This window comes from Magnolia sinica, chromosome 16, assembly GCF_029962835.1.
Source record: "Magnolia sinica isolate HGM2019 chromosome 16, MsV1, whole genome shotgun sequence".
In the NCBI taxonomy this organism is placed as follows: Eukaryota; Viridiplantae; Streptophyta; class Magnoliopsida; order Magnoliales; family Magnoliaceae; genus Magnolia; species Magnolia sinica.
The window spans coordinates 11,414,330-11,441,264 of NC_080588.1; the positions used below are offsets into that span (position 1 = coordinate 11,414,330).

The 26,935-nt window shown below is 38.4% G+C and overlaps 1 protein-coding gene across 3 annotated transcripts in view; it reads right to left on the reverse strand.

Annotated features, from left to right (window-relative positions):
• Nucleotides 1-26,935, reverse strand: part of LOC131229794 (serine/threonine-protein kinase 1) — a 126,020-nt gene that overhangs the window by 29,481 nt on the left and 69,604 nt on the right. For 2 of the 3 annotated variants that reach the window (XM_058225812.1, XM_058225814.1), the window contains exons 7-10: nt 19,101-19,163; nt 18,866-18,910; nt 17,093-17,128; nt 13,279-13,334 (exon numbers count right to left, since the gene is read on the reverse strand). In XM_058225812.1, the coding sequence (XP_058081795.1) occupies nt 13,279-13,334; nt 17,093-17,128; nt 18,866-18,910; nt 19,101-19,163 (200 nt within the window). Of the gene's footprint in view, nt 1-13,278; nt 13,335-17,057; nt 17,129-18,865; nt 18,911-19,100; nt 19,164-26,935 lie in introns of all 3 variants that reach the window. The other variant, XM_058225813.1, reaches the window with a different exon arrangement.

Here is a 26,935-nt window from a genome sequence, read left to right on the forward strand (position 1 = left end):
TATATCATGGGATATATCGGCCAATATCGTCGATATTTAAAACACTGTATATAACTACATACGAACATAGGCTAGATAACAGAATGGCCATGCAATCCTTCTAAAATGCCCAACCTTCTCTATAGAGTCCAAAGGTTTCAAGGGGCAAGGAACTAGACAGAAATATGGACAAAGATAAGCTTAAATGTAAGCACTCTGGAAAAAGACATCCAAAGAAATATTGTTGGGTTCTTCATCCTCATCTTCAGTCAAAGGATGTCAAAATGAAGTCTTCTACTAATTTGAGCACAACTTAAGAAACATTTGTTCATAGTGACCAAGACCTAAGTAGCAAAACCATCAGTGAGTTACAACAAGTGGCAACTCTCTAAGCCTCCATCTCTATCGCTAACTAGAGAGGGCAGTCAAGTACCTCTACAACTACAAACCACATCTCTCAGACATCCTAGATCAATGATTCAGGGGATGATATAACGGGTATGACCGATGGATACACTTCCTCCCATCTCCAGTAGTATTGGATTGGTTGATGATTCCCTTTCTAAAGCTCTATGAAAGGAAACTTTCCGTCATTCTGATTCCCTTTTTGTCTCTTTTGTAGTCCATGTTTCCTTGTTTCCATCTAATCTTCTTTTCCTTAGCTTTCCTAACCAAACAACTAAATTGTTGTGTCACTTTTTTATTTGTCCCATTGTGTTATTCAAGATTAGAAAAAATAAAAATAAAAATAAAATTGGTGGTGGTTTTGAAGATTGGGAGCTTTACCTTCTCAACCGTAAACAATTTGGTTGTGCTCATGTTTCAGCTTCCACCATTGAGAATAATGATTAGGTGACCCTCTCGCACACTTGTATAGGTCATTTATCTTTGCAATCATTATATCTTCTTCTTCTTTCTGGAAAGTTCAATTAAAGTGATACCTTACAATGTGAAACTTGTCCGTTATCCAAGCATTGTCGAATTACTTTTTTCCTTGAGTAATGCAAAGACATTGCATCCATTTCAACTTATCCATTCAAGGGTATGAGGACATGCTCCACTAGTCTTTGTATTTTGTTTCACATATTTCCTATCATTTATTGATGGTTTCTCATTATATACATGAATTTATCTCCTAAAGAGTCATGGCGAAGTCCCATTGATTATAAAAAAAAGTTTCATCAAATGGTTTTAACCCAATATAACACGAAAATTAAAACATTTCGATCTGACAATGCCCAAGAATATTAACACCATGATTTACAGAAATATCTTATAGACCATTGTATAGAATTTCAATCCTTGTGCCCTTATATACCACAACAAAGCAAAGTGGTTGAACATAAAAATTGGCACTTACTAGAGGTCATCCGATCATTACTGATAGGCATGTCAATACCAAAAGCATTAAGATGAAGTCATTCTTCTTGCAACATATATAATCAATCGAACTCTAACCAGTGTCCTTAAAGATAACTTCCCATTACAAGTCATATAACTTCATGCATCTCTATTTATCCTGCCACAAAAGAGTGTTTGCATCCTCCTGCTATGTCCACATTCTTGGACCATCTTGTACCAAGATAAGACCACAATCAATAAAATGTGTACTCTTATGGTCCTCAAACTCTTAGAACGGATACAAATGTCTTTGTCCTATAAATCGAAAAAGAGAAGTTCTAAGAATGTTACATTCCTTGAAAATGTACCTTATTTCAATTCATGATATAGCACATAACGTTCATGCACCTCTTTCATTTCCCGTAGACAAGTCTCACATTAACGAAGTACCAAGTTCTACTCCAACCAACGAACTCAAGTCTACTCACGAAAGAAGAAAAATCCAACTCTTCCTGAGCACCACCACTCTTCAAATTTGGAACTAGAATGCATGGATTTGTCAATTGCCCTTTGCAAAGGAACTCGATCTTGTACGCACCATCCCATTGGTAATTGTCTCATACCAATATCTTTCTCCTACTTATTAGTTTTACCCTTCATCTATACCATCTATCTCTATACCTACTAAGATTGTAGATTCCCTAAGTAACCCTAAATGGAAAGAAACCATGGTAGAAGAGATGTTTGCCCTTGAAAAACATAATACTCAGGAATTAGTCACTCTTCCACTAGGCAAACATATCATTGGGTGCAAACGGGTGTTTACCATCGAATACAAGGGTAATAAATTGCTAGACAGATACCAAACACGGTTAGTTACCAAAGTATGGAGAAGATTACGATGAAATTTTTGCTCCAATAGAAAAATTAAGCTTTGTTCACATCCTATTGTCTATCACTGTGAATCATAATTGACCCATGCATTAGTTGGATATCAAAAACACATTTCTACATAGTGATCTTCATGAAGAAATATATAGCACTTCTCCCAATTTCTGGCCTAAGAGGGAAACTGGCAAAGTCTGACATCTTCAGAAAGCATTGTACGGCCTCAAATTGTCACCTAAGGCCTGGTTTGAAAAGCTAGGCAATACAATTTCCAAAATTGGATTTAAAAGGAGTACCTTTGATCATTCTCTGTTTGTAAAACAGATGGATAGCAATATGACAATTCTTATCGTATATGTTGATGATATTATTCTAACTCGCATATGTTGAGATGGACATGTCAAGAAATTCTTGACCCTGTCATTCAAAATGAAGGAATTAGGGCTGCTAAAGTACGCACTTTGAGTTGAAGTTGCACACTCAGAATGTGGAATCTTCTTATCCAAACGCAAGTATGTGGCTATGTGCTAGAGCTTCTTTTCGAGGCTGGTTTACTTGGTGCTCGTCCTGTTGGCATACCCATTGAAGTAAATCACAAGTTGCACGAGAGACAATCATACGAAATTAATATACCCATTGAAGTAAACCATAAGTTACACGAGAGATAGTAAGACGAAATTAGTAATTCGGGCATGTATCATTGACCCACTATTCACCTAATTTATCCCAACTTTACTTGTCCAAACATCTCTTATGCTATTGGAATTGTAAACCAGTTTATGCAACGACATTGTCATCATCATCTTAAAGTAGTCTATCAGATCCTTCGTTACTTAAAAAGTTGCACTTGGCCGTGGTCATCTCTACTCAAATCATAACCATTTAAATATCAAGGAATTTTGCGATGTTGACTGGGCTATCTCCTCCTCTAATCGACAATCTATTATAAGGTATTGCACATTTGTAGGAGGAAATCTAGTTACTTGGAAAAATAAGAAGCAATCCATTGTCGTTCGCTCCTCAACCAAAGCTGAATGTCGTGCAATGACTCATGCAGCTTGTGAATGACTATGGTGAAAGCCATCCTCTAGGATATGGGATTCATGACATCATCCCAATTCCACTACAACGCGATAATCAAACAACCATTCATATTGCATCCAATCAGTCTTCCATGAATGCACAAAGCACGTTGAAGCCAACCTGCACTTCATTCAAAAAAAATTAGCCGCCAAGCTCTTACATACACCCTTTGTTCAATTCAAAAGATCATTTAGCAGATGCCTTCACCAAAGCCACACTAACAGTGCACCTCGAGACCATCAGTATCAAGCTCGGCATGAATGATATACATGCACCAACTTGAGGGGGAGTATTAGTGTGCAAATATTCTTGTGCACCTGCGTTGTACACTGATTCTTGTGCACCCGTGATGTACATTGATTCTCATGCACCTGTGGTGTGCCATATATAAGTAGGCTTAGATTTCCTAACTGCACTTATCTCCCTATCTCTTTTAGTCTCCCACTGTGATTAGTCTTCTCCTCGCAAAGCTTCTCTTCTATAAATAAAGGACTATGGAGAGGGAGGATGTGCAAACCACCCACCCCTCTCTCTCTCTCTCTCTCTCTCTCTCTCTCTCTCTCTCTCTCTGGGTTATCAAATACAAAGTTACCTAAAATATGAAACCCCCTATGTTTTCCAATTCCGGATTGAGCATCCAGATTAGAGGTCGTTTGTAATCCAAATCAGCAAGAGAAGCAAATAATGTTCCTGTGTTGACTAATTTCAACGGTCCATACAGTAAGTCCACATTTTTTCTACCTAGTGGCTCTTTAAAAATTACAGTTATAACTAAAAGGGAAGACCTAATATTGATCATCTGAGAGTGATTGACGGAGTAGATGGGGCCTATTTGGGTTCTCCAAGTCCTACACATCTTCCATGCTTAGTCATAATATAACACTAAGCATGCAAGGTCTATAACAATAACATTCATCATTTCATATATAAATTGCACTCATAGATAAAACTATATTGCATAGACAGTACGTGTATTGGAGTGACACACAAGATCCTACCCCTAGAGTACCACCTATTGGAGGAAGTAGCACACCAAGTACCCGTTGACTCATGATCTAGGTAAGCTCGGTATGATAATAAGTCGATAAAGTGTATATTTCTTGGATAGTCCAGTAACCAGTGTGGGTATAAATGTTGTGATCCTGCTACTGTTAAAAGAGTCAAATGTTTCTGAGAATGTGATTTTCTTTGAATAGTTCCATTTTTTCTGATAAGGGAAAGAATAGTCAACCCTTGTCACTTCGTTGTATCTACTGTTTGCCATCTGCTCGGTATGAAAGATCACACCCAAACCATTTAGGAGAATAATACGAGCAAGCTTACAAGGAGCTAATCACTCATAAATGAAACAGAAGCAGCTTTTGTCAGTGTCTCTAGACTCATCAGACCAAGCACCTTTACCAAATTCAGGGAATGAAGATATCGTCTTCTCATTCTTCAGCTTCTCAATTAGATCTTCCAATTACTATCAGAAAGGCTACTCTTTCTCAATTCTTATACTCAGTACTCACCAATTAATGATTGTCTCATATCAGAGCTTATGTCCTTTGCATCTCTTTTTTTCAGTTCTTGATTCTACTCACATTCTTTTAAATCTTGGGGAAGTGGTGTCTTTACCTGAGGTGGAGAAGACTCATGGTTGAGGAAATGACAACCCTGGAAAATAGCAACACGTGGGAAATTGTACAGCTTGAAGAGGAGAGAGCGATAAGCTCTAATCAAGTCTAGACTTTTTTATTATACAGCAAATGGGGTGATTGATAGATATGACGCATGTTAACTCGTAGGCTTACCCAATCCCATGATATTGATTATCTAGAGACATTTGCACCTATGGCTAAGATGATATCCATTAGGATGATTCTCTACATGGTATCTAATAAATCATGAGCCTTTCACCAATTTAATGTTTATCAGATGAAGATAAGCTCCTTTCCAAGAACCGTGGCAGGTTCACATAAGCCATCTTAAGGAGGATGAAATCAAACATAAAGAAAGACCATGGACGAATTGGCAAAAGAAGGAAACAGAAATACAAAAGAAGAAAAAAGAAAAAAGAAAAAAAGGATAGGGTTTGTAATATGGCAGTCCAATTCTATAAAGAATTATTGAATGACGAAGGTTGGGAAAGGCCAGTGTTAGATAATCTTCAATTTAAAAGTTTTTCAAGGGTGAAAGTAGATTCACTCTTCTTCTTCTTCTTTTCTTCTAAAGATGAGGTCAACAAAGTTGTGGATTCCTGAGGAGGGATAAAGCCACTGGGGGGTGGATGGTTGTTAGCATTTTTTCAAATCTTTTAGGCAAGTGTCAAAGGGGATGTGATGAGTATCATGGAGTGTCATAGTAGGGGGAGGTTGTCCAAGGAATTGGGGGCTTCCTTCATTGCTTTAATTCTTAAAGTTACGGGAGCAGAAAATTTAAAATACTACAGACCCCCATAAGTCTAATTGGGAGCATTTATAAAATCCTCGCAAAGGTGTTATCTACTAGATTTAGAGTCATGCTAGCGGGTGTAATTTCCAAGTTCCAGGGTGCTTATGTGGAGGGGCATCAAATCCTTGACAGTGCTCTAATAGCTCATAAGTGTTTCGATTCTAGACATAAGGAGGGGTTGAGAGTAGTCTGTAACTAGATATTGAGAACGATTATGATGTAACACCCCGAACATTTCAATACCATTGAAAGTTCTCGAGTGTTACCATGAAGTTAACTTAATATGTACATGTGTACGATACCAATCTAGCTATCCTAACCTTATATCTAATCTCCAACGTGAATCAGACCGTTGGGAATAATCTCCATCCATATCTTAAGTCATCAAATCCATCATTTATCAAGCCATGCACCCAATTTTGAAATCCACTACATAACGAGATAATCCAACCATCTGATTATGGAAACAACCGTTAGATTTCAACTAGGATCGATTAAGAACCCTTATAAACCATGAAGGTCAGACCCGAAGTTGACATGACCGTTAATTTTAAGACAAGATCATCCATCATGTGATTTGACATAGGTACCTTCCCTTGAAGGAATCGGCGAATAACTCCCTATCCGTAATAATCTAGATGTAAGTCCATTTGTAAGAATTGTTTAGAAAGGCGCATACAACCACATAGAAGTGTTAGATTTCACAAAACTCTTATATCAACAAAAATTACGAAAATGGCATTAACCTGGGCCTCAAATTCTAGATCACAAGGTTCTCACGATCCGTTTGATGAGAAACCTTACACCATTCCAATATATCATAAATTAACTGTACATGCAAAATTTCAACCCTTGGATCGGCAAGATCAATGGTTAAAATGAATATTCACCGGAGGGTGGCCCACTTGAGCTTTAGATCTGCTTGATCTCTGACTAGGGGCCCCATTTGGACCCTAATATGGGCTAACAAAATGAATGGACGGAGTAGATTTCTCAAAAACGCCATTGTGGACCCCACATTAACCCCGAGTGTGCACAGCGCACGTGCACCAGCGATGCACTAAACAGGAAGTCGGGAAATCTCCAAAATAACCCGAGAATCTCCCACGTTTTGGAAATTTAAACGGACAGCGTCCGTTTAAGGGACTAGTGGCCCACTTCCATGATCATCCAAGATGATCAGTACCGTTCATCACGACCAGGGGGCAAATCCGACCAAACCCTGGTCCCTTCCACCCCAACTCAATAACGAAACCAAACACGATCCTCATCCGAGATTCCCGTGAGCCCTGTTTTCGCGGGTTTCGCAATTTGAACGGATACCGTCCGTTGATGATCATTGTGACCCTCCATCATGATTATGATGGAAGATCTGAGCCGTCCATTGGGTCCGAGAGATGGATTCGTCCAAAACCTTGGTCCTTTCGCAACCCATGCAATCAGATGGACGTCCGTTGCAAAGTCTACACAAAAGCACCGAGAAGGAGATACTGTTCTAGTCTTTCCACATAGGAAATCCACACCAAACATCTTGGCCCTGATCTAGGCCGTCTAAGAGAAGGAGAAGGGGATTTCAAATCTCCCCACGTCGGCAACGGAAGGATGAAAGAGGTGCGTGAAGACCGACGCCTTCGGATCTCTACACAGATAACTGCGTTAGGCTTCTCTATAGGGCCACTTCCTGATCGGCCTAGCAATCAAAGGTTCGAACGCAAGCCTCCATCTGTGGGCACATCCAAGGACAACGCAATGCCATCCAGATCTGACTTGATATGCGAAAGAAGAGAAGGTAATCCGAAAGGAAAAAAAAAAAAAAAAGACCGCTAGAACAGCGATTGCACTGTTTCGCAAAAATAGAGACTACGTCCGTTTTCTTTGCTACGAAAACATGATTGCGTAAAAAGTTTCGCAGAAGAGTCTGGAGACTCTTCCACCTATAAAACAATCCGTCCGATGATGGGAGGAGGCGCCACAACAAGAAAAGAAAGAGAAAGAAAAGAATAGAATAGAAAAGAGAGGAAGAGAAACGTAAGAGAGAGAGAGAGAGAGAGAGAGAGAGAGAGAGAGAACTCCAGCCAACCAGCAGCAGCAAGGAGACATCTCAGCAAAAGAGAGAGAGAAGGAGAAAGAAAGAAAGAAAGAAGAAGCACCGTTCCGTCGAGTTTCGTCGGACGCCAGCCGCAATTCAGGTCAGGCCGAACTCGTCAATAGGTGAAAAGCTTTCCTCCTCTTTTCCCTAGATAACTCTCCTTCAAACTTCTTTTACTTGTAGTAGTGGAGAACTCCACCATGGTAGGACCAAGTTGACGTGGTGGAAGAACATCCGAGTCCCAAATAACTTGGGTTATGCAAAGTTAAATTCTAAACTCATTTCGTCGAATTCAAAACAGGTGAATCAATATTCTAAAAGTTGCCCGAACGTTAAACCTTAAAAGAACATCCAAGCGACCAAGGTGAGGGTTTTATCCTTTAAGATTTCATTAATTTAAGTTGGTATGATTTAATTGTCTTTTTTTTTTTTTTTTACATGTTTTTATATTACTATGATTCTCTCCCTGCAATCGTATAATTTTACCACCATCAATTGTCGATCCTTTAGAAATTACGATATGACCCTAATTATACGTGATCTTTATGAATTTACGTGAGGGTTTTTCCTTTAAGCTTACCTTGAGTTAATATGAATTTTCTTACATTTTATTTGTTCTCATGATTTTCTCTCTGCAATCGTTTAATTTACTGTCAACCATTATTTACCCTCTGAAATTATGATATGGCGTTAATTACAAGTGATCTTTATGAATTTATGTGGGGCGATGGATACAAGCCTTGCCCTTGCCTTTACCAATTTTGTTGAGTTAGCCCTTGCTACTCATCTCTTTGTTGAGTTGGCCTTTGCCACTCTTCTCTTTATTGAGTTGGTCATTACCACTCTCCTCTTTATTGAGTTGGCCATTGCCACTCTCACTTTGTTGAGTTAGCCATTGCTACTCTCCTCTTTGTTGAGTTGGCAATTGCCACTCTCCTCTTGTTGAGTTAGTCATCGTTACTCTCCTCTTTGTATTATTAGCCTTGTACTATCTATCTTTAAGGCTTGGGCATGTGTCTTGGAATTTCAAAACTCCCATGATTTAGTTTATATTCTCTATCAATTCAAGTGATGTGTTAAATGTATCACAACTAGTAATTCAAATATTTATCGTGGACGTAATGCGTTACGGGTAGTGGCCCTCTTGGTTAGCACGTAATTTTGTGGGTTGGTTGACGTGGTGCACAATCGATGTAAGTAAATCGCCATACGTGTTACATCACTTCTCGAGATTGGATGTCGCAAATAGTCGCTCCATGAACACATCGTGTTACATAAATCCCTCAATTGCGTTGTTGTGTCGCCTTAAGATGTTCGCATAAATCCACATTAACGTCGGACACGCCGGTGAATATCCATAGTTATGGGATGCGGGTCGAGTCGGGTTTTCTATGAATTATATTCCACATTATGATGATTACTATGTATGATGAGCCGCGACACACTTTGCTAAGCATGCATCTCATGTAGGTTGTTTGCGCATGCTGATACCCCTTGTAGTAGTGGAGTACAAGCGTATCAGAACCCCTTACATTGCTTTTATGAATCTCTTGAATTATTGTTAATCTTAAAGGATAACCATCACTATGAGTAGGGCGTTGACCCACTCCAATCGTACAGATGATGCAGGTGATGTACATATTGAAGACCTAGAGGACCATCTCCCTATGGAAGACTATACTGAAAGAATACGAAGATAGTTTTATGATTTAGTTTTATACTTCCGCTACAAACTTGATAAATGTAATAAGCTTCCATTGAGAAGGCATTTGATTATTTACTGAATTCTGTTACTCTGATGAAGTAATCAACACAGTCGATTTTATTCTCGTGAATGTTACCTTCATGAGTGTATCTGGATGTGATCTAAATGAAAAAAATAAAAAATAAAATAAGGTGCGATTTTTAAAGTATCCAATTCATACATTATTAACACCCGGTTTTCTTGGGCACGAGTATAAACTCTGGCCGTGAAATTTCGGGATGTTACATATGATCATGGGGATTGGGCCTTCTTGTATCATATGCTCGGGAACATCGGATGTGGGATGACGTGGAGAGCTTGGGTAAAGGAATGCATCAGTTTTGCTAGATTCTTGGTGTTGGTTAATGGATCGCCCAAAGTTTTTTTCCAAAGATTGAGAGGAATTCGGCAAGGGGACTCACTTTATCCTCTCCCGTTTGTGGTGATAGCTGAAGCATTAGGTAAAATGCTTAAACATAGTCAAGAGGTGAGTCTCTTATGAGGTTTTTATGGGTTGAGCCCCCCAGTTTCTTATCTTCAATTCATTGAAGATACTCTCGTGTTCTGCGATGTAGATGAGGTCAAAGTGGAAAATCTAAGAATGATTATTTAATGTTTTGAAGTTGTTTCTGAATTGAAGGTCAACATCAATAAAAGTGTGATGTTGAGTGTTCGTATGCCGACAAAGGTCTTAATGGGGTTCGCTAAAGTGTTTAGCTATGAAGAGGAATCATTTCCTTCGTTTTATCTTGGCTTGCCACTTTGCATAGAGAAGCTAGCAAAACATTTGTGGGACGTGGTAGTGGAAAGGATTGAAAGGAAACTTGGGTGGTGGAAATGCCAATACTTTTCCCTTGAGGGTCGGATAACTCTCATCAAGGCAACGTTGTCAAATATGCCTATCGATTTTATGTCAATGTTTTTGTGCCCAAAGTCAGTTCTAGAGAGGCTGGATAGGCTTAAACATGATTTTTTTTTTTTTTTTTTTTTGACAGGGTTAAGAAGGAACATCTAAGTTCCATTTATTGAGTTGGGGAGAACTATCTAGGCCTAATAATGGAGGAGCAAGAATTAGGAATTTGGAGATGATGAATAAGGCATTGTTGGGGAAATGGTTGTGGAGATTTGGGATAGAGGAACGTGCATTTTGGAGGGATACAAATGCTAGCAAATACAAATGCGGTGGGGGAGGGCGGGCGGTGCATTAAGGACTCATCTGCATACAAATCCCCAATGATTTGAAAAGGGACTAATTTAGTAAAGTCAAATTTTGGTGAAGGGGTTGGTTTTGCTCTTGGGGATGGGTAGAGGATTCTATTTAGGGAGGATGTGTGAATTGAGGATGTGGCGCTGCAAGCTTTGTTCCCAAAATTTGCTCGCTTGACCTTGAACAATATTGCGGTAGCACAATGTTTTTCAACGTGTGGTAATTCTGGAGTGAGGTCCCCCTCCTTGTTGTTGGTACCTTGCAAGCAACGAGGTGGACAAGTTGACCGCACTTTTAAACCATTCATTTGTGTTTCTATAAGGTGGTGTTAAGGAATGGATGATTTGGTGAAAAGGGAGATCAAGAAGCTTCTCAGTCAAGTCCCTTTACAATATTCTACACAAGTTAGATTTGGATGAAGCTTTTTCAGATACTAGGTATGTATGGTTTTTTTGTGCTCCTTTGAAGATTGCAACTTTTGATTGGCTAGTTGGAAGGGAAAGGGAATTGACTGCGGATAATCTCCAAAAAAGGGGGATGGTCATACCTAATGTTTGCTTATTATGTGTTGCAAACTTTGAATCAGTTAACCATCTATTCATCCATTGCCCGTTTGCCTCCAAGATATGGAATAGCTTCTTATTTAAGTTTAAGGTCTCTCGGGTCATGCTGTACTCAGCAAGTAAATTTCTTCTGGTTTGGCACGATGTGAAGCTTGGAAAGGAGGTGAAGATTTTGGTGGCATTTGTGTTTATTGGTGGGCCTTTGGAAAATCTGGGAAGAAATTAATGGAAGATGCTTCCCTAATGTTAAACACAATTCTAGGTGGGTGGTTGCAAGGGTAATCGGTTTTGTTGTCGAATGGGGCTTGGTAATTTGTGGGGAGTGTTGTTTGGAACTCGTTTTATGTGTTTGTGTAATTTGTGGGGAGTGTTTTTTGTGTTTTGATCTCTCTTTATACTTTTGGCGCTTTCTTTGCACTTTCCTAATAAAGTTGTTACCTTTCAAAAAATAAAAATACAATGTGTTTCTGCCTGGTGATCTGGAAAAAGTTTAGTTTGCATATCTTTTCCTCCAGATTTTTGTTGTTAGGGGAAGGGAAGTGTTGGTAGTGAGACGAATGTTTCCCATCAAAGATTTGGGTGAACTAAATATTTCAAGAGTATTGAAGTGGCAAGGTCAAAAAGAGGGATCTATATGTCTCAGAGCAAATATACCTTTGACTTGTTACGAAGGACTAGTTTCTTAGTTGATAAACTGGTTCATTCACCAATGGAATTTATTTATTTTTTTGAATGATGAGAATTCACCAATGGAAGTTAATCATGAGTTAACTTCAAACGAGTGAGATCATGTCCAGGATGTGGTTGCTTATCAAACACTGATTGGTAAGCTAGTTTACCTGACAATTATCTATCCTAATATATCTTATGCTGTGGAGGTTTTTCATGGGATTCTCGAGTTTATGAATGATTTCATGCCTCCCATATGGAAGTTTACCGTTCTTTGATTTTAATTTTTAAAAGCTTCTTATGGATCATGCTATTTTGCATGCTTCTCATGGCTATCTTTCCAATTTCACATTCTGTGATGATGATTGGGCTGCTTTAGTTAATGAATGGAAATCAAGATTCAGTTATTTCACCTTTTGTTGGCCATAACTTGGTTGCTGGGATAAGAAACAATATGTTATAAGCAAATTGATTGCTGCGGAAAAATATCATGCTATGGCGCATGCTTATTTGGCTTCAGTCATAGACAACAAAGCTTGGTTTCGGTTCTTCTTTCCCCATGACTTTTGTTAGTGATAATCAAGCTGCTATCCACATTGCTTCTAATATAGTAGTTCTTGAAAAAACTAAGCACGTTGAAGTCATTGCCTTTTTGTACAGGAGAAATTCATCAGTAATCAAAATTGCACAAGTCAAGTTCGACAATCAAGTTGCAAATATTTTCTCCTTTCTTTTCATTTCTTTTCTTTCTTTCTTTCTTATTTATTTATTTTGTTCAATTAAGTTGCTGATTTGTTTGCTGAAGCTCTTTACAGGTTTTGGCTCCTTTGGTTATTGGACAAGCCGGCAAGTTGTGATGTCTGTGCACCAGCTTGAGGGAGAGTATTAGAGCAGTTGTTTGTGTGTCTGTGCATGTGTATATAGTTTGACTATACATGTGTGTATGGTGGTGTTTTAGTTGATTGCTGGTGCTTAACAACATTTCTGTCCTTTTACTTGTTTCTGTTGGTGAAGTTGTGACCCTAGTCACCCTTCTCAGCTCTTTTCCCTCTCACACATTTTTCCTAATTCTATCCTCTATTTTTTTTTTTTCCATTCTCATTCATTTCTTCACCATCATATTTACTTCCATTGGAATCAGTAAATAGATAAATGTGTTTGATAATAAACATGCAATCAACCTTCCTCAGAAAGCACATATATGAAAACAGGCAAGAATTCAGGATATCAAAAATGCATGTTATATATATTTGATGTCTTGAAATACAAGGGACAGACAAACCATTTTTCCTTATCCTCAAGCATTGGAGCAGGCTCAATGGATATCATGAATAGTACCTATCAACAAATAGGCATACATCAGCCTACCACTACCACATGCCAACCACAGCATAAAATGAAGTAGATGATTCATGAGAAAGAGTAAACCAAAAAAAAAAAAAAAAAAGGTAGAAAACAAATGGTATGGTTATCCCCTACAACATGATTGGATTTCTGGTACACCAAGTATGTCATTAAGTGATTAAGTGTCAGTACCAGGTCAAGTTTACCAATTCACATAGTATGACTCCTAAACTATTTAATGAAGTGTGTATTCCATATCAAAAATACCCAGATGAATGTGAAGTATTAAAATATTGTTCACCAACATCAAAAGCAATACAATGTTTTGCATGTGTGAGGAGGTAATGTGCTGTGTGTTTCCTAGACAGCATAAAGAGCTACATAAGCTAATGAAAAGTCTTTCCCAATCAAGGTCAGTCCCAATAATGGAACATTAGAAACTATGTTACTCAGGTATAAGTGTTGGATTCAGGTCAGGTACCAGTCTACCTGTCGGCAGATGTTGATCACCAAACCTCAAGGGCACACAAATTAATTATGCGAATATAAAAATAATATTAAAAAAATCACGAAAAAAAATTAATTAATAATCGACTCTCGAATGCAGATAGTAACCTCTTCATACTACTGTTTTTCCATAGAATATTGTCTTGTTTTTCTCAAGCCCATGTTCCACAAAACAGCCTAAATGGAAGGTTCCGATAAACTTCCCTTAATGAGCACAACATCAACTCCACCACCTCTAGGATAACCCAATCAATGCACCCCATATAACCCAGGTGGAAAGGCACATTATGAAAGATGGTTAACCATCATTTCCACTTTTAAACACACTGAGCATCCGAAGTCCTTTGACTGAAATGAGGATGTTGAGATGGATGAGTGGTAAGATGAGGAAGGATAGAATTAGAAATGGGGGAACTGAGGAGCAGCAACAATAGTTAACAAGATGATGGAAAGTACTCAAAGCAGACTTTGATGGTTTTGTCATGCACAACGGAGACCAAGAGCACGAGTTGAAGCCTCTAAAAGAGCAAGAGGAAGACCCAAAAGGATATGGGTGAAGGTAGTAAGAAAATACTTGATGACCTATGGTCTAACTAAAGTTCTGGCCCTTGATAGAGTGGAATGGCGGAAAAGGATTCAAGTAGCCGACCCCTTACGATAAGGCTTAGATGATGACAATGATGAGTTGTGTGAATCTTGTCAAAGATCACCACACATCAGAAAGCGTTAACTTGGGGTGGGAAAATAGTATTCCAAACCCTTAATTATGGAGAAGCATCCCAGCCTCTTCTCCTAAAAGATTTCATATATAGGTCTGACAGAAACAGGTGTGCGAGTGTTTGAAACAAAAAATCTTTTGATCCATCCCATTGGAGGGAAAGTATCCTGCATCATAGAAGAGAGATGTGAAGTCAATTTTCTTAAGGCCAGCTAAAGTTGGTGTTTACACCCAGTAGATCATGGCCGAATCAAAGAATCCAAAAGACGCCATGTGTTAGCCATCCCACACATGGTGTAGATGAACTTCCAAGGGAGGTGTTAGAGACGGATACATGTAGGAGCATTAAATGCTAGAGTTTTGTCAAAAGCAACTCTCTCCAAAACAAGAAATTCCCTCTGCAAGCATTAAATGCTAGAGTTCTGTCAAAAGCAACTCTCTATAAAGTAAGAATCCCATCAAAGCAAGTCTCCAGCAAAAGACTCTGCAAGCATTAAATGTTAAGAGTCCCCATAAAGCAACTCTCGTTGTTCCCCAGCAAAGCTTTTTATGCAAGAGTTTAAGCATGTCAAAACTCTAGCAAGGCTTCCAATGCGCACTGCGAGACTGGAATGACAAGAGGTGTATGCAATCTCTTCTACACGTGGCCATACGCAATAGGCTATGCTTATGTGGAGAATAAAGGAGATTTACATAGCCAACTATTCAAATCTCTCATGTTGTTGAATCATACGTAAAGCCACTGCCTCCCAGAAGCCTATAAGAGAAGCATACGAACAAGAGCTCTGGGACGCACCAACACAATCAAACCCAATTGTATGCTGCCTCATCTATCTATCCACCATGGACACTTATCTCTTTATTTTATTTTAGTTTAGCCCCCCATCGTTGCTCAAAGCATGGCGCCCTAGTTTTTAATTCTTAGTTTATCTCTCCACCCACCATCCATAGCATCTCGTAGGATCGCAGGGAAGATCGCTCAGTCTCGAAAAGAAGGCTATGGGGCTTTCCTGCTATGTGCTAGGTGATTCCCCCGATCATCTCGCCACAAAGTTTGGTCCACACCAGGCGACGAATAGATGAATCACAACCATCTTGCCACGTGCTTGGTTCCCACTAAGTCCATGAACAAACTGCCACCCCACCGGCCGTTTCGCCACAAAGCCTGATTTTCAACTGAGCGACGAACTGATTGTTGAAGATCCACCCTCCATCAGCCTTCTCACCACGAAGCCCAGTTTTTTATCGAGCAACAAATAGATGACCATCCCACATGTCAAGACCATCCTGCTACAAAGCTCAGCCCACGCTGGGCAATGAACGGATCATCATCCCTCAAGCCAATCATGGGTGTCAATATTATAAAATTTATTAATGAAATACTTTCGACTTTTATCCTCTTTCTCTATTATTCAACTGTTGAACTACAATTGCAATCACATGAATATTAAAGTCATTTCAACCGAAAGGCAAGAAAAAGAATATATTTGAAGGACGAACCCTTCCCTTCGCAAATCACTTGATCACACTACGACCGGTGGCTGGATAGACAGTCGATCTTCACAGATCCAGTCTTAATCAGTCTATCTCAGTGCCTGGGGCCACAATGAGTTCAGTTTAAATCGAGCCACATCCAACTCTGGCACAACCAACACACGCACGACCAAATTTGAGCCAAACTGTTGGCAGCTCAAGTAGAAATTTGGGCCATTAAAATGGGGTTTTTATCTTTCCAAAGAATCATTATTCAGGTAGGTGCCTATCGAAGGTGACTCTAGGAATGCCATCTCAAGGACATCTAGGGATATAAAGCACAAACTCATTATACTGATGCATGTGAATTCTTATCCCATCATCACACAAGCATCAAAATTTCACAACAGTACCATGATACACATCATGAGGCTTCTTGCAAGTACTTAAGGTCTCCAAAGAGGCATTTCTAAGGTACATGGATAATTTTCTAGCGAATACATTCATGAAGTGCTTTATAACACCATTTTGCTACTATTTTAATCAATCGTTCCACCATTAACAACAAGAAAATACTAAATTTTTTGAAAATGATGTTCCAATACAATCATAAAATTTTGAAACAAATAGAATCCCTCTTTACATAGATACCCATTGAAGTAGAAGTGGAGTTTAAGGATAAGTATGAAGAAGAATGCAGATTATGCAAGCTAGATAAGATTTTAGGGATTTATTTTTTCCCATAATGAAGGTATGTTGACAATTTTCAAATTTCTTTTTTGTAGCTCCATAAGCATATAGGAAGTGTTTATCAGTCCAATCCTAAGAAGAAAATTATAGTATGCTGGAATTAAGACAATAAACAACCATAGAAAAGATGGCATGTAGCCATTCATGAAAAAGAAAACAGAGCATGTAGTTAAAACGTAAAAAAAAAATTGAGTGGATGTGTATCTGGGACATAAGCAATAAATCAAATTGCTTCTGAGGTAAGGAAAAAAAAAGCAGTAGTAAAATACTTAATTAAGAAGCAAGTCCAAGAGCATGTACTAACTCTCATTGGATGCACAGTGGATCTTGGTGGGAGTACCTGCAATCGATAAAAGCAAGAAAAGCATAAGAAATAAAGAATTACTGCTTTTAATCTTAATGAAGAGTCACTACTGATCATGGGAATCAAGTGCATACAAAGGAATGAAAAGAAAACAGAGGCAAGTGCACTTTACAGGGACTAAAGACTCACACATGCCAATGTGGAACATGTGCACCAGATCCAAGCCATTCATCAGCAGGGCCACACCATGTATATGCATTGACCAAGAGATTACACTAGCCATGCATCAGGTGAGTAAAATGTGTACGTTGAATATAGAGTGCAAGTAGTTCTTTCATAATCTTCCATTTTTTAGTACTTCCTTGGCTTATCTGATGGACGAGCCTAATTTCGAGAGCAGTGTGACTACATGGCTGATGAGTGCTTGGATCCCATACAAGCGTGCCATGTTGGCAACTGTGTGCTGTGAGTCCCTCAGAAAGTGCACTTTCTGGAGTCCACTTAGCCAGGCTCATATAAATTATCAGTGGATTTTTTTTTAGCCAGAGCTCGAAGGATGGTAACATTGTGAATGTGGAAAAAAGAATATGCATATCATCATCATAGCCTTGTCCCAGCTATTTGGAGTCAGCTTCTCACGATTGCTTGCAGAAATTCAACGACCGGCTGCCAACCTGACATCAACCATCCTCCTTTACCCAGGATGGGGATAAGCTAGCACATAGCTATAAGGCAGAGTTGACAAGACAAGACGCTCTAGATGACTTTAGAAATTTGCGAACTAACCAAAAAAATTCAATAGATGAAACTGTTCCAATGACATTCCTTTTAATTCATGGATTTAGCATAAATTGAGGGGATTGTAGTTCAAATTTCCTTTAGTTTGAAACCATTAAAATATATTCCATGGGATAAAAAGGTCCTAAAGTGGGAGTGGAAAGTAAAGTCTGCAGACAAATAAAGAATGATGCGGCAACAATTGTGCTTTTTAACCATGGAGTACCGGTTGTTTGCATGATAACAATGCTACTGAACAACAAGCCTTGCAGTAACATTGTCATTTAGCCGCCATTATTCAGGGCTAAATATTTCAATTTTCCTAAATCCTAAATTTGTTAATGTTCTTACTACTATGGTTGGGCATTAGGAGTGTAATTATGTATTGGGAGATCCTCTTGCCCTACTGAAATTTCCCCTATTTTGTAACAATTTCAGTAATCCATCAAACAAAAATATAAGGATGATAATGTTGGTGGTCGTCTTGTGGTGACTATCACATCGCCATTATTCCGGGCTAAACATTTTCCTTAATGCAAATTATGCTAACATTGTTACTATAACCCTTGCTAAGGAATGAATTAGGCCACTACAATTATGTATTGAGGATTCTGTTCTCCTGGTATCATTTCCCTTTTCAGTAAACTCAGTTATTCATCAAAAGGAAACAATGATAACAATGTTACAAGTCAAATCTTGTGGTGACTTTGTCATGTAGCCATTATTCAAGTCCCAACATTTCATTTGTCTCATCCCATATCCTGATAACATTGTTTCTATTACCATTCCAAGGAGAGCATTAGGCGACTGAAATTATGCATAGAGGATCCTATCCCACTAGTGCAATCTCCCTTCTTTTGTAATAATTTCAGTTATATATATCAAGAAAGGAAACAATGCTACTGGGAAAGGAATATCCAAATATGGATATAAACACCTAAAACTACTCTAAAGGGAACAGTCAACTGTTTTGTATATTGGAGTAAGAAAACATACCTCTGCCATTTCAATTGCTGACACACCAAGGGCCCATACGTCTACCTGGAAAATTTACAATATTTTACAGAAGCTAATGTCATATGCTAGTTATGATAATAAGAATTACACTAGCAAATGTGATTCCCAACATAAAGCATAAACATAAAAAAGTAACTTTCCATCATATCAAGTGCAAGGACTAAAGCACTCAAAAAACAACTACCTACTCTAGGGCCAACTAACGAAACTGTACCTTTCCATCATATCGACTTTCTTGAATAACTTCCGGAGCCATCCAATGTGGAGTGCCAATAAACTGAAAAGACGAACAAGAAATTCCTATTAGCCATTACAAGGAAATGGAAATGTTGAACAAGAGATCAAAGCTAATCTAGAAACTAAATAGCCCAGAATTTGTAAAACATAAAACATGAGTAGAAAAATAAATATTCTTTTCCTAGAATAGGCGTGATGCAATCATGGCACATCCCACACGTGCACACTCCACGCATATGCAGAGGAAAAGGACCAATTCCCTTTTTTAACTTGTTTCTAATTTCCTTTCTTTCATATTTCTATGTTAGGAAAAATGTCTCTATGCTATGAAATAAGTATTATTAGATTTTTCATGTTTAAGGGTTTTCTTATTTTAGAGATCCTAGCTAGAAAGGAATTCTATCGTTAGATTCCTTAGATTACGCTAGAGATTTTCTGAAGGAGGACACCTTGTAAACACTCATCAGAAATAAGGCATAAACTCTATGGAGTAAGACGCGGTTGAATGATATTTTCTTGAGCAAGTTCTCTTGTTTCTCTCTCGGGTGAGGATGATCTCTAGTATAAAACTAGAGGGACCAAAGCATTAAAAAACGGTTACATTACGAGCGTAACGGCCGTTACGTAACGGTAACGGCACAAGCGTTATGCGTTATGGAGTAAAAACGGGCCATGCTGAAAACGGGACTCATAACAGCCATTAGGGTGTAACTGTAAAAAAACGGCACTCTTTTTTTTTTTTTTCTAAGGGGACAACATTTGTCAATTTTTTCCACTTCTCTCTGATTTTCTTTGTTCTTAAGTTGATTCTATATTGATTTTGGGTCCTTCCACCATACTTTTGAAGATTAAAACTTCAAACCAAATATGTTTCGTCGAATCAAAGATCGAGTGAGCGGTGGGCGATTTTGGGGATTTTCGAAATAGAGGTTAGTATATGTTTGTTCTTCTGATTTCTTGCTAAAATTGATGAAAACAAGTGATGAAACACCTAATCGACATGGTGTTGCTGAAAGTTATGTATTTTTCATTTATTTTTATTTTTATTTTTGGTATTTTTCACCATTTATTGGTGAATTATGAAAAATATGAAGGAAAAAAAAAAAAGAAATTTTTTTTTTTTTTTTTTTTTTTGCTGATTTGAAAGGGTTATGGTTAGAAATGCATGGAATGTTAGAATGCAATAATAGATCTGATGTTTCTATGCTTTTCTAAATTTATTTATTTATTTATTTATTTTTGTATTTTCGCACATTTATTGGTGATTTATGAAAATGAGAAAAAATTGGTTTGTTTTTTTTGTTGATTTTAAAGGGTTAAGGTTAGGAATGCGTGGAATGTTAGAATGCAATAATAGATATGATATTTGTAAGCTATTTCTATATATATATATTTGCACATTTATTGGTGATTTATGAAATATGCGAAAAAACTGATTTTAAAGGGTTAACGTTAGGAATGCATGGAATGTTGGAATGCAATGATAGATATGATGTTTGTAAGCTTTTTTCAAATTTTTTTTTTTTTTTTGTATTTTCGCACATTTATTGGTGATTTATTAAAAATGCGAAAAAAATTAGAAAAATTAGTTTGTTTTTGGCTGATTTTAAATGTTTAAGGTTAGGAATGCAGGGAATGTTAGAATGCAATAATACATATGATGTTTGTATGCTTTTCTAAAAATTTTTTTGTATTTTCACACATTTATTGGTGATTTATGAAAAATGCAAAAAAAATAAAAATAAAAATGGTTTTTTTTTTTTTTTTTTGTTGATGTTAAAGGATTAAGGTTAGGAATGCGTGGAATGTTGATGTTTGTAAGCTTTTTTCTATCTATCTATCTATATATATATATATATATACACACACACACATATATATATTGTATTTTTTGCATTTTTTTTTTTTGCTGATTTTAAAGGGTTAACATTATGAATGCATGGAATGTTGGAATCCAATAATAGATATGATGTTTGTAAGCTTTTTTCAATGTTTTTTTTTTTTTTTTTGTAGCACATTTATTGGCGATTTATGAAAAATGTGAAAAAAAAATAGAAAAAATTGTTTTTTTTTCCTGATTTTAAATGGTTAAGGAGGTTAGGAATGCATGGAATGTTAGAATGCAATAATAGATCTGATGTTGATAAGCTGTTTGCATTTTTATTTTTTTTTTTGTATTTTCGCACATTTATCGGTGATTTATGAAAAATGCAAAACAATTAGAAAAAATGGTTTTTTTTTTTTTTTTTTGGCTGATTTTAAAGGGTTATGGTTAGAAATGCATGGAATATTAGATCTGATGTTTCTATGCTTTTTGCATATATTTTTTTTTTTGTATTTTCGTACCATTTGTTGGTGATTTATGAAAAATACAAACTTTTTTTTTTTAATGGGTTTTAGTTAGAATTGCATGGAAAAGTAGAAATTTAGAAGGCAATATTAGATTTGAATATTAGATTTTAATGATGTTTGATTTTAAAGGGTTATGGTTAGAAATGCATGGAATATTAGATCTGATGTTTCTATGCTTTTTGCATTTTATTTTATTTTTTTTGTATTTTCGTACCATCTGTTGGTGATTTATGAAAAAAAAAAAAAAGAAAAAAAAAAGAAAAAAGTTATTCTTTTTTTCTTTTGAATGGGTTTTAGTTAGAATTGCATGGAAAAGTAGAAATTTAGAAGGCAATATTAGATTTTGAATATTAGATTTTAATGATGTTTGTAACTTTGTATGCTTCTTTCAAGTCTTGTAATTTTTAATTTTTAATTTTTTAGAAGATGGCAAGAGGGGCTAGTGATGCAGGACAATTAGCCACTTGCTCTAAAAGCTCAGACTGTTAGAGCATGGCGAATCAATTCCTTTGTCTCATAGCCTAGGCCCCACATCACACAGGTTAGGACCTTAGCCGAACCCCCCTCGTGGGCCCAAAATCACATAGGTACCGCCTCACACAGGCCACCCACCCCGAGTGTGCCCCTGCATCCCACAGGCCACCCCACTCAAGCCCGGTGTGAAAATGCCCCTGCATTAGCTAGCCAACGTAAAAGTGATGATATTGGATGACGGCATTGTGAGAGAGTAGGTGGGTTAGGCACGCCATGAAGTGCAACTACGTGGCCTGTGGTCGAGTAATAATTGGAGGAATAACACGAGTGAAGCAACATTTAGCACATGGACAAGTCATGGGGTTCCTTAGCATACCAAAAGAAATAATGTTATTGATGTAGCATAATTTACAAGTGAAATAGAAAACAAGTGCGCGGTCTAGGAGAAAAGACAGGATGCTCTTGATGCGGCCCAACAAGAGGTGTTCGGACCTGTACTTGACTACATGGGTGATGATCCAGATGATATTGTTCAATCTGATGATGATTTTGATCGGGAGGTCACATTAGCAAGGAGGGAGAGTATACACTCCATTCGTGAAGATGAGCAGCATCATATGTTTGGTGGTAAGGGTAGGGAGTGGGAGTGGGAGTGGGAGTGGGATGGGTGGTGGAAGTGGAGGTATGTTTAACGGTTTATGGTGAGCCTTTAGCTGAAAGGAATTACGACATGTTTCTGTGGAAGATGTGGATAATGTTGTAGAGCCTAGGAGGCCGTCATGTGATCCAATTCTCTTTAGGAGGGAAACCACAATACAGGAAAAAATCAACAAATGTGGACAAGAACTACAATTGAGAAGCTTGGGAGGGCAGCGGCCAAGCTATTTATGCATGGCAACATAGCTCCAAATGTTGCCTACTCGCCATACTGGCAAGTGGTGATTGATGTAGTAGCTGAGGCAAGCGAAGGAGTGAAGGCTCCCGCAACTCGTGAAATTAGGGAGAAGTGGACGAATGCAGAATATGAAGATGTGAAAGCATATGTCAACACCTTTAGAGCCATATGGCAGACAAGAGGATGCACTATTATGTGCGATGGTTGGACTGGCTCAACAATACGTAGCATGGTCAATTTCATGGTATATTGTCATTTGGGTACAATATTCCATAAATCGATTGATGCATGGGTTGAAATCAAGGATGCAAATTATATATTCAGCCTTATGGATAAGATGGGGGATGAGATTGAAGAGGCAAATGCAATGCAAATTGTGACCGACAATGAAGCAACATATAGACCAGTGGGAAGCAAGTTGATGATGAAGAGATCAAAATTGTTTTGGTCATCATGTGTCGCGCACTGCATTGACCTCATATTAGAAGATATTGGAAAGTAGGGGAATGTTTGAAAGGGGAAAGGAAGTAACAACATTCATATAATACAAACACAAACAACTCGTTGCCATAATGAGGAAGTACACAAGGGGGAGAGAGCTTCTTAGGCCTGCGCCAACAAGACTTGCAACAAACTTTATAGCCCTTTAAAGTTTATATGAGCATTGAGGAGAGTTGTCTGAGATGTTTGCTTATGAGATTGGCTAAATACAAAATACAGGAAGAAGACATCCGAGATGTTGCAATTATCTTTTGGTAATTGTTATTTGTCGAAATGCCAAGATTATCTTTACTCATATCTAAGTCCGCTATTTTTATGGTCACTACTCTGATTTATTTTGCATATGGGATGAATGTTAATTTGACCAAGTACACAGGTAGGAGATTTCCCCATGTGCGGCATTCCTAGGCGACACTCAAGTTGGCGCAGTTAGGGCATCGTTCTCAAGCGGCAAAACATGAGCATTGTCAGTGTCGATGCCAATGCACTCGACCGGTTTAGTGTTAACCCTCAAGACTCGGGATCAGAGCTTTTGAACTCGGGTGCCAAGTTTTGGGGCGTTACATGATCTCTATAGATGAAGAGACATAGAAGGGAGAGGAAGCTGAGGTTGCCAGAATTTTCATCAGGAAGAAAAGGGTTGAGGCTGCTCCCACCGCCATTAAGATTGCGACGGGAAATGATGTCCTAGTGTTGAGGGTGGAAAGGGAGGAAGGGAGGAATCATATATCAAGTTGGGGCGAGATTTGGGATAGCAGGGAGAGGTTGGCTACATCGGGAAGCCGCAAGAGACGAAGATCATGAGGACCACCATTTTCTTGCTCCAGCAAACCATTGGGTGAAGAGCAAATGATGTGCCCCCATCCCATTGGCAAAGCGCTGGTAGGTGAAGTATTGGCGAATGAAGGAGCGCCATTTAATGCAAAATGCTCCGCAGGAATTGCTCTCAACGTTAACGTGACACCAAGCCTCCAGGTATATGGTTTGGAGACCGAACCTATCCCCGATTGTAGTTGTGTGGTGACGCTTGGCAGTTCTGAGATAGGTTCGAGCATGGTTCGAACCACATGTCAGGGAGAGGAGTAAGCTGTTGCTTCGGCCCCACAGGAAGACATGTTGCAGCCTTCTTTCATGGAGATCTTGACACGTGGCTTATCACACATGCAAATCTCAAAAGCTTTCATCTTATCTCCACCACGTGCAGATAGCTCGGCTCTGCAAGCTCGTGTCTTTAGTTGTGGGGTGGGATGGTTCGCCCCTTAAAGCTCAAGCAATTGAACAGCCCTTTCGATTTCAGTTAACAGAGTTTCAAAACACTCCAGCAAAGCAAGCTCCGCTCGATCTCTCATAATTCCAACGCTTCCACCCTACAAAACTTGGCGCTGGGATCAGCGTCAAGCAACTCGGTTTTAGAAAAAATAGACAAAATCGCATCAGAGCAATGTCAGAGCAAAGATGATCAGAGCAATGGTCCTCCAGACAGATGAGCAGATGCTAATGCAGCTGAAGACATGGAGGAGTCGGAGGTGAAAGATTTGTTGGATGAGGCAGTTATCATCACACCACTTCGCCATCCAATGTCAATGATGTCTTGGAGACCGAAGATCGCATGCAACTAACAGTGATCGACAACAATTGTCGACACATTCCAAATGAAAATTCCATCATGGAAGAACAATTTCAATGGTCCAAGGATGTTCTCGATAGGGTTGGGGGCATGGTAGGTATGTCCTTTGGGGCTTGCAATGAGTATGTTCTCGATTTTCACTAGTCTGTCAGAAATAAAGCAATTGAAAGACAGCAAGAGCTACAGATTTTGAAGGGCAAAAGGTCTCCTAAAGGCTTTAGGGAGCTCCTCAGCCTCGAATGTTCCATCAATTACGAGTCGGCAAGCAGACCAGGCTCGAGTCTAATGCACTTATTTAGAAACAAGATGGAGTTCCACCACCCTAATCAAAATTAGATACCACATGGAATCAAATAACAGAAGGGACCACCACCCCAATCAGAAATCAAGTCAGTCTCATGCAGTCATGCCTTAATCAGAAACTAAGTACCAAATGAACTCACACCCTAGTCACGAGTCAAAGGAGCTAGTGCATTACCAGATACTATAAGAGATCCTCCCCTAAACAAATATCATATGGATCCAATGATCCAATTGCACACACAGGTAGGAGGAAGTTGTTTCAAGTTGAAAGCTCTAAAAGGGCAAGAGGAAGGCCCGCAAGTGGTTGGAAGTAGTAAGAAAAGATTTAATGACCTGTGGTTTAACTGAGGGATTGATCCACGATAGAACGGAATGACTGAATACGGTTCATATAGCCGACCCCAATTAATTAGGATATGGCTCAAATGACAACAATGACGATAACAAGGCTAGAACTGTAGTCTTTTTTCCCCCTTTTCACCCTTCAAGAAAAAACTATATTGTTTTTAAACCAACAACCAACCAAAACAATGCAACTCCAAAATAAGGACTGCATGCAAATTAGAGAGTGCTAAACATTGAAAGCAAAGTGCAAAGTACGAAGTCCCAAACACTGAATCCATATTGCAAAGTGCTAGATTGCAAAGGCAGAGTGTGGAGAACTAAATACCGCATGCATAGTACAAAGGAAAACCAGAGGTAGAACACTAAAGAAACAAATGCAGATGTAGAACATTAGGTGCAGGACACTTGGCACCAAATGCAATTCAAATCTAAAGGCACCCTCCCCTTTTAGAAACTTTTGAGGAAAAAAGGTATTATTACATAAGGAGAAAAAAGGAATGAAAGAAAATGAAGGTACAGGAAAAAGCCGAGATCTTGAAGTCGTTAACGTTTAAACTTGTAAGCTCTCATACATGTAAACCAAGAGAAAGAAGAGCAGTATAGCTCTGTCAATGCTAAACATTGAAAGCATAGTGCAAAGTACGAAGTCCTAAACACTGAATCCATATTGCAAAGTGCTAGATTGTGAAGGCAGAGTGTGGAGAACTAAATACCGCATGCATAGTACAAAGGAAAACCAGAGGTAGAACACTAAAGAAACAAATGCAGATGTAGAACATTAGGTGCAGGACACTTGGCACCAAATGCAATTCAAATCTAAAGGCACCCTCCCCTTTTAGAAACTTTTGAGGAAAAAAGGTATTATTACATAAGGAGAAAAAAGGAATGAAAGAAAATGAAGGTACAGGAAAAAGCAGAGATCTTGAAGTCGTTAACGTTTAAACTTGTAAGCTCTCATACATGTAAACTAAGAAAAAGAAGAGCAGTATAGCTCTGTCAAAAAAAAAAAAAAATTCCAAGAGCTGTGTATTCCTATCAGAACAAGCATGCAAATAAAAATAACCAAAACACAGCAACACTGAAAACGGGCCACCTACCTAATCGAACCAAACACTAACCACTTTCATCAACCTATCATCAACCGAACTAAGAGGAATCACTTCCCTAAACCAAACATCCTACTATAACAGGACTAAGAGGATGCCCACCAAAGGGATTGAGGGTGAAACTCTAGATCGTGAGTGGCACGTTAGGTAGAAGATGTCTAATACTATGATAAAAAAAAACACAGAATATAATGGTTTGTGCGGGACTT